At 37.3% G+C, this 13,205-nt stretch overlaps 1 protein-coding gene across 1 annotated transcript in view; it reads right to left on the bottom strand.

The window, feature by feature from the left end:
* Positions 1 to 13,205, bottom strand: part of LOC128868830 (activated Cdc42 kinase-like) — a 28,957-nt gene that overhangs the window by 1,402 nt on the left and 14,350 nt on the right. Inside the window, exon 11 of the mRNA XM_054111366.1 lies at positions 4,026 to 6,023. Within this exon, the coding sequence (XP_053967341.1) occupies positions 4,026 to 6,023 (1,998 nt within the window). The remainder of the gene's footprint in view (positions 1 to 4,025; positions 6,024 to 13,205) is intronic.

The following is a 13,205-nucleotide window of genomic DNA, read 5'->3' on the forward strand; positions in this document are numbered from 1 at the left end:
AGCTCGAACGTATGGGAAATACTCTAAATTTTCATTATTTTCAACTGGCTTTTTATAAGCATTCATGCAGATTTCTTAAATTTATACATTTCTCTTATCAGAATCAGAACCATTTATTGAAAAAACTTGTGACACAGAACTGTTTTGAATTAATATGGCAGTTCCATAGAAAAGGAAAATCGTGAACCACATATTTTTCTTAAACTTTCCTCCAATAGAAGTTAATAGGAAACATATATTACACATAAATATATATATACAGTCGAACCTCAATAAGTCGAACTTCGATATCTCGAATATTTGATATCTCGAATCAAATTGCTTGGCAATGGCGTTTAGAGTGAGAATTGTGTGTAATTTTTACTTGATAACTCAAACTTCTATTACTCGAATATCTTGATAACTCGAACAGAATATTTGGCGCCAGCTTTGATAAGTCGAATTTCCGGGGGAATTCCCTTATTACGTGTTGCTTATTTTATAGCAAACAGATGTCAGCAGTTGGGTCGCTGCACGGTTTAAGTACACAGGTATTTTATTAGTAGTTCTTACGCGAAAATAAACTCTGTTGACATGTCATCAAAACGTTGTTTAAAAACTTTATCTATTGATGAAAAATTTAAACTAATAAAGGAAGTAGAAATGGGTGCGCGAAAAAAAGATTTGGTGTAAAGTATGTTATTCCGGCAAATACAGTGTCAACTATTTTAAAAAATAAACAGCCTGTTATTACTGCAATCGAAAGTGGTGGTGCAAGTGGGAGTTCAAAGAGACTAAAAAAGCCAACATACGTAAATGTGCACAAAGCAGTTTTAGAATGGTTTAAATCGGCAAGAACACGGAATTTGCCTATATCCGGAGGATTACTTAAAGAAAAAGCACTGGAATTTAGTCAAAAATGAAAACAACCGAATTTCAAGGCAAGCACTGGTTGGCTCGATAATTGGAAACGAATGTATGTGCATTCATAAAATAAATGTGCAAGCTGGCACCTAAAGTTTTTTTTTTTTTTAAGATCTGGTATATGTCATAAAAAGCCGTGTGGTGAGAGTAATGATGTAAGCGAAGAAGACTGTATGAAATGGCAATGTGATGTTTTATCTCATTTATTAGAAGGTTATCAAGCACGGGACGTATTCAATGCAGACGAGACGGGCTTATTCTTTAAATGTCTTCCAGATAACACCTTAACTTTTAAAAACCAGAAATGCCATGGAGGAAAGCACAGTAAACAGAGAGTTACGTTGATGATTGCAGCAAACATGGATGGATCAGAAAAATTAAAATTACTCTTGATAGGTAAAAGTAATCAATCCCGCTGTTTTAGAGGTGTTAAATGGTTACCTCTCGACTATAAAGCAAATTCAAAGGCGTGGATGACGGGAGCCTTTTTTGAAGAATGGCTTCTTAACTTAGACAAACAATTTGGAAAAGCCGGAAGAAATATTCTACTTTTTATTGACAATTGCCCAACCCATCCTAAAGACATCCAACAGAGATTAAAGTTTATCAAACTTGCATTTTTTCCCCCGAATATGACATCTAAATTACAACCACTCGATCAAGGTGTCATACAAAATTTTAAATGTCATTATCGTCGCAGAATTTTAAAAAATACTATAAAATGCTTGGAAGTAAACAAAAATCTTAACATTACATTAATGGACTGTGTTGATGAAATAACTAATGCATGGAATAGCGATATTAAGCCTGAAATCATCCCTAATTGTTTTAGAAAAGCCGACTTCGGTCAATATTCTGAATGGGAGGAAGAAGATGACATTCCTTTGGATTTCATAAGCGAACGCATAAAAGAAAGGAGTAAAGAAGAAATTCAACTGCGGCATGAATATGAAGCTTGGCAAAATGTCAAAGGTACAGAAGGTGTCACCTTTAATGATTTTATGCATGTGGATGACGATATTATTACTTCAGAGTTTCCCACAGATAAAGATATTGTGGAGCTATTGGGATCTAAATCCGAATTTGAGCATGATAGCGAAAGTGATACAGAAGATGACGTGCAAGATGATATGCTGCAACCAGTTTCAAACGAGCTAGTTGCAAATTTGTTCAAGATTTTGCGGTCATATTTAAAAACCAATGAACATACAACCGATTCTTTGTACAATGGTTTAAATAATATTGAAGCTTTTTTTGAAGATCATAATAAAAAATCCTCTCGTCAATCCCAAATAACTGACTTTTTTACTTTAAACGAATGAAAGCTATACATCTATTCAAACAATGTTCTTAATTATGTACATATATATAATTTTAAAATATACACATGCAATATTATATAGCAACTATACATAATTTGAAGCATGTACTGTTTTATCAATAAAATTGTTTGCTAACCCTTGAGTTTTATGGATTGTTTTATTTTTCCATCAGGTTTTATTTTGTTTATGGATTTTTATGTATGTATGTACATATGTATATTATATTTGATAACTCGAAATCTAGATAGCTCGATTTTTTTTTGTGGCATGTCATAGTTCGAGTTATCGAAGTTCGACTGTATATATATATTTGTAGTTTTGTAGTACTTGAGGTGCTAAATAAGTGGCGAAATAATTTTGCCGATTTTTTTTTATTTTGCAAGATGTGCGCAAATTGAAAACATTAAATTGTTTTCTGGCTTAGCATCAGTTTTTTGGAATGCGAAAGGAATTTTGTTCGTGGATTACTAGCAAACTGGTAAAACAATAAACGAATATTTTTGTAACCTTTTAGACCAGCTGAAGGAAAAATTCGTGAAAAAATACCGAGTTAAAAAAAAAATTACTCTTTCATCAGGACAATGCACCATGTCACAAGAGCAATTTCACAATGGATAAAATACATGAATTAAAGTTTGAATTGTTGGAGCATCAACCGTATTCGCCAGATTTGTCAAGTGTTTGATGTTCAGGGTGACTATACTGAATAATAAAGTGTATTTCAAACCATAAAATTGTGTTATTCTTATCGAACCGCAAAACTTATTGAACATCCTAGTATATGCATGCACATTAAGGCGGGTCAAATTTTTTTACTACTGAGTTTCAGCGACTAAAGTATTATACTGGCAATGCTGAACAAAAACGTACAAGCAGGCATAACTCTAAGATGGATTTCAAGCCGCTTTTTTTAATTTTAGTAATTAACCCTCAATAAATTTACATACATTTTCTTGCTAAAATAATAATAAAAAAAATTACTGGGGATTAATAATTGAAATAAAAAAAGAGGCTCGAAATCCATTTTTCAACAATGCTCGCATGGGCTTTTTTGTCCAGTAGAATACTACTGTCACGGAGAAATAGGCAGTTATATTTTTGGCTCGCCCTAATGTACTTGTACGGCAAGGTGTGAATTTTCTTTAACGAGAACTGAATCATCCATTAACTTGCACAACATGCTGAATAACTCTAAAGTTTAAATGAAATTTCTTCTTCTTTTTCATTCCCCAAGTAAATGTGCAGGGCTCGCCTTTCAAATTGGAATTCTTTTTTTAGCAGTATTTTGTTTTCACAGACGATGTGTTAATGGGGAAATACACGATTAATTAATCAGTTAAGCTGATTTGAATTGGAATTTGAAAAATAACGTTGATAGTCACAAGTATGGCGTGCTTATATCAGTGATCATCAGACGTGTCCTCCAACAGATCGACATCTGTGACATTTGGAATATATAATTTATCAATCATTTTCATTCAAAACTTTCGGTTGTTGGATATTTGAATTTAAAAATAAACATCCTGTTTCACATTTTCGGAGCAGATGAAAACAATTTTATCTATTGCCACTTAAATTACCAAGATTGCCACACTGATATTCGTTACTTTACAGTTGGATTATTTTCAGCGGAAAAGCATAAATAAATCTATAAAAATAACATATAACGAAATAACAACGTTCTTATGAATATCCTGATCTTTCCCTAGAGCGCTAAAACTACTTGGCACTAAATTCAATACAATTTGAAACTGAAAGGAAAATCATTACAAATACTTCAAAGCAATTCTCGCTACTCACATCTTTTCCAAGCACTTTCACCATGATGCGAACCTCATCGGAGTCCACGCCACGTTCACAACCCTTCGGTTTCATGTTGGAGAATTCCAGCAGATCTTCGCAGCTCACAGAGTTCGAGTCCTTTAGACGAGCAGTGGCTGCTGCAAAGTATTCCGCCTCGGTTTGAGGGCGTGTCGTTGCCACACTTGACACTGAACGCGCAACCTTATGCGGCGCAGTGACGTTGCTGCTGCTACTAGCATTGGCTAAAGTGGTAGAGCTGGATGCTTTTTTATCCATAGCTAAGTCAACGGATTCGCGTACCTTCTTGAAGAGAGCATTGCCCGCCAATTCGTTATCGGCAGTAAGACAACTCCTGCCGTGCTTCTCCCTGATAACTGCAGGTTCGGCGGACACTTTTGGTGCAGCGGCGGTTTCGCACTGCGGTGCACTGACAACTATTGCATTTGCCGTGGGCACAGGAGATACAACAGAAGCTGTTGTTTTTACTGACCCTGTTAATATTGTTGTTGTTGTTGTTGACGCTGTTGTTGTTGCTACTGTTGTTATTGTTGCTTCTGCTGTTGTTGTTATCACTGCTGTTGTTGTCGTTGCTACTTCTGTTGCTTTTTCTGCTACCGCTGTTGTTGTTGTTGCTTCTACTGTTTTTGTTGCTCCTACTGCTGTTGTCGTTGCTACTTCTGCTATTGTTGCTACTGCTGCTGTTGTTACCGAAACAGCGGCCGCATCCTCCGAATTTTGTACCGCTGCTTGTGTTTTTGTAGTTGTAGCAGTAGCAGTAGTAACGGTCGTGACGGGCATTTTGGCTACTGCGGCCTGTTTTAACTTGAGATTCCTTTCAATGTCCATATTGCGCAGCTCGTCCTCATTCACATATAAACCGGAAATTTTATTCGCATCGAAGTCGACTGCTTTGCCTTTGTTGTATTGTTCCTTTTGTATGGAAAAATTGTAGAAACCATCAGTAACGTCAGGTGACTGCAGTACATTGCTCTTGTCATAGTCCGCTTCCAGTATGGATTCGAATTGCAGTGACGCGGAGTCGGTTGCGTTGGTGCCCGCGCTCTCCGCGCTCCCTTTGTCCAAATTTTGATAAGTGTGCCCTTGTGGCTCACGCTGCGTTGATCCTTTTGAAACTGTCACAGCTCCCGTAGCCGTCTTTGCGTGCGACTGTGACCGCGACTGTGATTGCATTTGTGACTGTGGCTGTGACTGCGATTGTGCCTGTGACTGTGATTGCATTTGTGACTCTGACTGTGACTGAGTCTGTGGCACTGCAAGCACACGTTGCACCACACCATTACTAAGTGTCAGCGCTGCAACTGGTTTCAAACCATCCTCTGTGGGCGTCGTCTCCGTCACCATGTTGAGCGTTCGCTGCAAGCCATTCACTGGTATAATCAGTGGATATTTGCGAACGTGCCGCTTTGCATTTGTCTTAATGTGTTTTTTACCATCGCGCGGCGGCAAAGGGATCGGATTCGTTGTTTCGCTCGTTGGCGTGCTTGTTGTTGTGCCTGGTTTGGCACCTTCCGGGAATTTATAAAAAGTATTCGTCATGTAGCTTGGACTTTCACAGGGCGAAGAACCATCGTTGGCATCGCCATTGCATGTTGGCGTTGTTGCACTTTGTTCCGCGGACTCATCAGCGGCGCTGATATTAGCCGTACTTCCGCCAGGTAAACAATCCAACTTTTTAGCGCGTCCAGCGGCGCCACGCGTTGGCAATGTCATTGGACGTGGCGCATGGTGCAGCGGCACTACAATCGGATCTCCATTGTCACGGCAAATAACGTTGCGCTTCGGTTCGGTGCGCTCTTGCAGATGCATGGAACGTCGTGGTAACGTTTTAGCGGTAGTCAACTCAAATTCGTTCGTGTCGAGATGCCGTAACAAGGTCGCGGCGGGACTGAGACCCATATCAACGCCGATACCCAGTGAAGACTTCCGCTCGATTAGACTGTTGTAAGCTTCACGACCTTCTGCGCCGATAATGGCCTGCAATGAATGAAGCATAGGAGCATGGGTTGGGGAGAGGGTGGAAAATAAGAATATGGATTGATAAAAGTAAAAATTAACTAAATTAAAGCAAAATGTAATTTATGAAAAAAATATTTTCAGGAAATAAAGATGAAATATGAAACAAAATATTTAAGCACAAAAGAGATTTCCTGTATAACAAAAACAAATTAAATACAGAAAAAAACGGTTAGAAATAACGATCGGTATGTAACCGATATTCTTTAACATTTAATAGAAATCCAAAAGAAATCAAATGATGAAAAAGCGCGAGTTCTATCAAAATCGAAACCAATTCTTATTTTCAGGGTATCAACAATTATGGCCGTCTCCAAAGTAAGCTTTACCAACCAAACCGATAAACTATTCAAGGCTTTGAAGTGTTTCTTAACTCTCTTCTTTTTGTCAACTGCCAGCTAATGATTTTACTACAGAAGGGCTGTAGAGAAAATCCGTTATGTTAAAGCCTGGTAATGTTGCTGATCAAAACCAATTGTTTGTTTTTATTGAGACAACCCTAATTAATTTTACTTCCTTTTAGACGCAACTGAAAACTTTAATTTAACAAATGAGCTTTTGACATTTAGTATCAAAATTCCTATGTAGAAACTGCCAATCCAGCAATCCCCAAAATGTATGCGAATGGTTTAGGCTGTTACAACACCAAACAGCGAAGGCAGAAGTTCCGAACCCACTTAATTAATGTGGGCAAAAAGTAAGGTGAATTTATTTAACAAACTTCGCGGGATTAAAATTTCACTCTAGTTATTTTTTTCATGAGTTGGCAGCACTGTTAATAACATCTGGGCCAACTTTCATGTGAATGTCATTGTCAGTAATATATTTACGCTTGTGTTTACCAAACGACCAAGAGTGCAGTTTTCGATTTTTACAATGTCTGATTTGATTGAGCAGAGAAGTGCCATCAAATTTTGTTTGCGGAATGAAATTTCGGCTGCGGAAACGTTTAGCATGTTGCAGAAGGCATTTGGTGATTCGACTATGTCGCAGAAAAATGTTTATAAGTGGTACAAAGACTTCAAAGAGGGTCGAGAACGTGTTGATGACTTGGAGCGCTCCGGACGACCATCGACGTCAACAGATGACCAACACGTCAATAAAGTGAAGGAGTTAGTGCTCAAAAATCGTCGGTTGACTGTTAAAGACCTGACTGATATGATCGGAATATCAGAAGGATCTGTGAAAACCATTTCGAAAGACCATTTGGGCCTACGAAAAGTCAAATCTCGTTTGGTATCGAAAACTCTCAATTTCTTGGAAAAAAGTCGTCGCGTTGATGTGTGTGAAACAATGCTTTCAGACTATCAGGACAAGCTCAAATGCATCATTACGGGAGATGAGACATGGATTTATGCTTACGACCCTGAAACAACCGACCAATCAAGCGAATATCGTGCTAAAGGCGAGGCCAGACCGAAAAGAGCACGTCAAAGTCAAAAAGTTCAAAAATAAAGGTCATGATGACAGTTTTTTTCGATTTTCGTGGTGTGGTGCACTATGAATTCCTTCCACCTGGCCAAATTGTTAATAAGGAATATTATTTGAGCGTCGGCTGGCGCTGACGGCTTGCCCGCTGAATTGATAGGGAGCATGCATCAGCTCATCTGCAAAATATGGCTAGCAGAAAGCATGCCCGACGATTAGAATCTCAGTGTTCTTTGTCCTGTACTGAAGACCACCAACTACCGGGGCATCAGTCTTCTAACCATCGCTTACAAGGTCCTGTCTAGCGTCCTATGTGGAAGACTTAAGCCGTTTGCCAACACACTGATCGGGCCTTATCAGTGCGGCTTCAGGCGTGGTAAGTCCACCATCGACCAGATTTTCACATTACGCCAAATCCTGGAAAAGACCCATGAAAAGCAAGTCGACACCCATCATCTCTTTGTCGACTATAAAGCTGCATTCGATAGCCCGATAAGGGATTGCCTGTACGCCACCATGTATGAGTTCGGTATACCAGCGAAGCTCGTACGCCTTTGCAGAATGACGTCGCGCAACACAACCAGCTCCGTCAAGGTAGGAAATAACCTCTCCGAGCCATTCAATGCCGTTCGAGGTTTCAGACAACGCCATCCACTGTCATGCAACCTCTTCAACTTCGTAATAGAAGGAGAGCTCCGAAAAGCAGGTGTTCATCGTAATGGCACTATTTTCTACAAATGTGTCCAGCTCCTTGCGTACGCCGATGACATTGACATTATCGGCCGCTGTAAGCGAGCTATCACCGCTAATCTGTTTGATATTTTGAAAGAAACCTGGTATCTGCATATTTAAAACAAAACGAAGGTATTTCGAAAATTTCGCCACTTCCGCAAGTGTAATAATTTTGGACACATAATTAAAACCCCGAAAATTTGTTGTATAGAAATACAATAATTTTTTATTTATTTTTTAAATTTTTTTTAGTTCATGCTTTTATTGTTTCTTTCGCTGTGGTTTAATTCTTTCATTATTATTTTATATTTATTGTTATATTTTGTAGATGTCAAATTGCAAACAACTGAGCACTTCATAAACTGCATGCGAACTTTCTGTAATATTTTATTTCAATAGGTTTGAAACTTTGCTGATGCATTTGTTTCATTAAATTTCTTTTATTTTCACTTTTTTGTTTAATTTTAACATTTTAATTAATGCCGAAATTTAGCAACATTTTGATTCAACTCAACGGTCCAACTTGTTTTTGGTTTATTAGTTAGTTTTTCTCCTCAATTTTTTTGTTGTTTGGTTTGTATAATAAACATGAGTAGCATATATGTATGTATATGTGTGTATGCCATTATAGTATTAGTTTGATTATGCATTTATGCTTTTGTTTACTTTTCTTTATAATTTGTTTTTTTTTTTTCAATTAATAGAATAGAAAATACTGCAGATTTATATATATATATATATATATATATTGTATATATTTTTATTTCATTATTTTTTATTTTTTTCAATACCCCATATTTGGTTTTCTTTTATGAAACTTCATAAATGCAACCGGCAATGTAGTGCATGCAAATATAATACAATAAATACAAATCCAGTTTTGCTTTTATTGCTTCTAAATGAAAATTTTAATTTTGATTTTTTTTTTTTTTTTTGTTTTTTTTTTTTAAGAATATAAACGTTACGTTTTTTCGATTAGAATTAGATTTAGAAATAGACATTTGGCTTATCACGCAAGTTGTGATCTTTCCGATTTCGTTTTTTTCGCCAAGAAACCAAGATACGAGTACATGTATGTATGTATGTACAAGTATGCGAGTGTGACGCTTATTAATTAGAGTTTAGGTTTGCTCGTAAATTAGCAAATTGATGAAAAAATGCGTGATTTTCGAAATTTCACGCATACATACAGCTTTGTGCAACTAATTAGAAACGACCCATGGAAAAGTGTATTAGAATTCGAACATTTAAACTAAATCAAGTAGACCACGACTTTTCTGCGAATCATTAAGAAAATATTTTTCGCTACCAGAACAAAATTAAGATGAAATGGCGGAACGTGAGAAAAGTTTAATTCAGAAAGAATCAAATAATGGCCCTCTAAAAACAATAAACGAAATAAGAGCGGCTAGTTTCGGGCACAATTGCGACAGAGAGTTTGTAAACGCTATTAACACGTTGGGTGCCATAAGCACCGCCGGCGATGGATACTTCGCATACACAGCCAAACTCAGAAATGATTATTTCTTGTGATGTACTTAAACTTTTGCTCACATAAATAATTCACCTCAAACTTTTTATAATATTCGCAATATTGCTGAATTTTTTCGTAAACTCTTTTAGAAATATCGTATATTCGTACCGTATAACAAAAACCATATAAATCAAAATTCTAACCTTTTCAGAAAACTGACAAAAATTTAACAAATTTCAAAAAAATTTCATAAACATTTTGAACTTTTTATCAGTATCTTTAGAAAACTTCTGGGTTTGCAATAGTATAGCCCATTCAATTTTAGTATAACAAAGAGCAAGTTTGAAGTCGCGCAAAAATCGCGCTGATTTTTTACAATTTTTTTTTTACTTCCATATAAACAACTTGCGAACTTGTGCTAGCAAAATTAGCAATTTTAAAGAATAATACTAAAATTGGGGTTCTACAACTAATCATAGTTATGGGCCTGGACAATGAAAATTGTATTTAGAAATCTGGCGGCACTCAACGTCCTCTGAGGGAATAGCAATTCTCGCGAAATAAGCAATTTCTCCCTGCGAGGAATAAAACAGTCGCTTGGGAATCGCAAGCGTTCTCCGTCGGTTAAGAATAGGAAACGACTTCTCTTGCCAATTGAAACGAAGGTCAGTAGAATTTCAACTTCTAATAAAGCGTACGTACTCAAGCCGACCAAAAAAACCAGTAGCTTTGATCCAAAGCGTTCGCCGAGCCAATGCACCTGAACACCTGCCACAATCTCAACTCTGCCGTCAATGTGATGATCCTAAAAATTATTGCCTTTTCCTTTATATAAAAGTACTGCAGTCCAATCACAGAGTAGATACCTGATGGTTTCTGGCTTTTTTACAAGTCATTGTTGGAAACCCCTCGTCGTTCTGCGCGTCTCATTTGAAGTAAATATATGGCCTATAAGTAGCCCCATGGCTATAGATAACTCTCCCACAATATTTGGCGTGAGTGGCTATAGCAAGGTTATTAAGGTTTGCTCTTTTCTACTCATGCCACTGGTGTGTTTCCACTTCGTATGCGCTTCTTTTAAGAATAATTCTCTAATCAGACCAACTGACATAGGTACCTAAACTCTTCTAGGCTGGTGAAAGTGACACAAAAGTGAAATTTCTTGCAAGCTCGCCTGTCGTCTCATTACCTGAATTATTACAGTGACCTGTGCACCTAGTTAAAGATATTTCCCTGCATTTCCGAATTAATCGTGCCTTGAGAGCAGCTTTCCTATCTGAGTGCATGCTATGAGTAGTTTCTTATTAACTCTTAAAAGTATCTTGTAATGCAAGAGGTTTGGAAAATCACAAATCGTTCGAATCCCGAGTAGACATCGCCGTTGACTCTATTCTCTACTAACTTACATCCATCAGTATTGAATTGAATGGAGTCATTGGATCATGGGACTTCTTTAGTCCATGATTCTCTACTCTCTGACACTTCTTGTAAGAGGTAATAACTGGCAAGCGGTAGCCCATTGGGCATGGGTAGATTTTTAACGGGTGGGCCATATAGCGTTTGCTTCTTGAACCACCTATTTTTTTGAGAATGGTAACACAAATGACATGCCCAATGTGTTCATAATTTACTTAAAGGTTTGACATTTACGTAATGGGACGCTATACGCTTGAACAAAATTGGGAAATATTGAAAACCTATTTCCAAAGTGGTGAGTCTTCTTCTTCTTCCGCGGTTACAGTAAATGGCGAGCGTTACCGTGACATGCTCAACGAGTTTTTGTTACGAAAAATTGAAGAGGATGATATGGACGTCATTTGGTTTCACGGACAGTGCAACTTGTCATACTGGCAAAGTTACACTCGAACTTTTGGCTACCGTTTTTGAATTCCGATATTAATTGGCCGCCTCGGAGCTGTGATTTAAGAACGTTGGACTATTTATTGTGGGGAGCCGTTAAGGACAAATGCTATGCAAACCATCCAGAGACAATTGATGCTTTAAAACACGAAATCGATGTTGCCATTCATGAAATTGGAGCCCAAACAATCGAAAATGTGCTTAAAAATTGGGTTGATCGAATGGCCTACTGTAAAGCCAGTCGTGGCAGTCATTTGAACGATATTATTTTTCATTTATAAATGACAATGTGCAATCTTCAAAATAAAAAAAAAAGTTTGAAAAAATATTGATTAGTTTTTTTTATAGCCGATTCTAAAAGCCATGTGGCCCACAAGTATTGGGTATGTCCACTCTGAGTTGCTTTCCAGTTTTTAAGTTTTGTTGGATTTGGGTAGCACTTGTCGTACGTTGCATCTTCATTGTATTATATATATAAAAATATATCTAGTAAAATGGAATAATTGGAGGTTTGAGTGACCTAAATGTATTTTCTGCCTGTATATCTAAAAAAGTATCTCAATCACTATAAATTCCATAGTAGATGCATCAGACATAGATAAAAAATATTTTACAAAACTAAAATAGGACAAGAAAGTGAAGAGTTGTACAAGACGAAGTCCAAAATAAACAGGAATGGTGTCCTAAAAAATGTTTCTGATGGCGCCATCTTTTTAATGAGTTAGTGCGTTGGATTTTACATCCCTAGCTGAGTTCCAGTGCAAGCTTGGTGACATTCGGTTCAGTGGAAGCGAAGTTATTGCGTCTAGAGGGTCAGTATGTTTGTGGCATCGGTACAAAAATGAGTTTCGAACAAAGAGCTAATATCAAATTTTGTTTTAAAATCGGTAAATCGTTTACCGAAACATTTGAATTGATGAAAAAAGTGTATGGCATTCATGAGGATGACAATGAACATATGGGCCGCCCAAAATCAGTAATCACCGAAAACTCTATCGAAATTGTTAGTAAATTTATCAAAAATTAACCGAAATCATCGTTGAAATCATGGAATCGGAGTTGAATTTCTCCAAAACATCGGTATATCGCATTTTAACTGATCATTTGGGCTTACGAAATGTTTGTGCACGTTTCATTCCACACAAGTTAACTGAGGACCAAAAAATTCAACATACGAAAGACCTCATTAAAGAGGCGAGAAGAGAACTTCCTTTACAACATTGTGACTGGTGATGAAACGTGGTGTTTCCAACATGCACCATAAGCGTCAAAGTGCCCCAGACGAGCCATCACCCGGAAAATCGCGTTTAGAGAAGTGAAAAATCAAGTCGATGCGGTTTTTTTTAAGAATCCAAGGGAATTGTCCATAAGGAGTTCATGCGAATGGGCCAAACCGTTAATGTAATTTTCTATCTTCGCGTTTTGAAGCGATAGTTGTATCGCATTTGTCGAATTCGCCCTGAATACCGCGAAGGAGGAAGTTGGCGCTTATTGCATGATAATGTACCATCTCATCGAACCACTCTTGTGACTGATTTTTTGACTAGAAATCGCATTTTAACCATCAATCACTCACTGTATTCGTCTGATATGGCTTGCTATGACTTCTACCTATTCGAAAAATTGCATTTGACCACGGGAAAACGTTT

Source organism: Anastrepha ludens, chromosome 6 (assembly GCF_028408465.1).
Source record: "Anastrepha ludens isolate Willacy chromosome 6, idAnaLude1.1, whole genome shotgun sequence".
Lineage (NCBI taxonomy): Eukaryota > Metazoa > Arthropoda > Insecta > Diptera > Tephritidae > Anastrepha > Anastrepha ludens.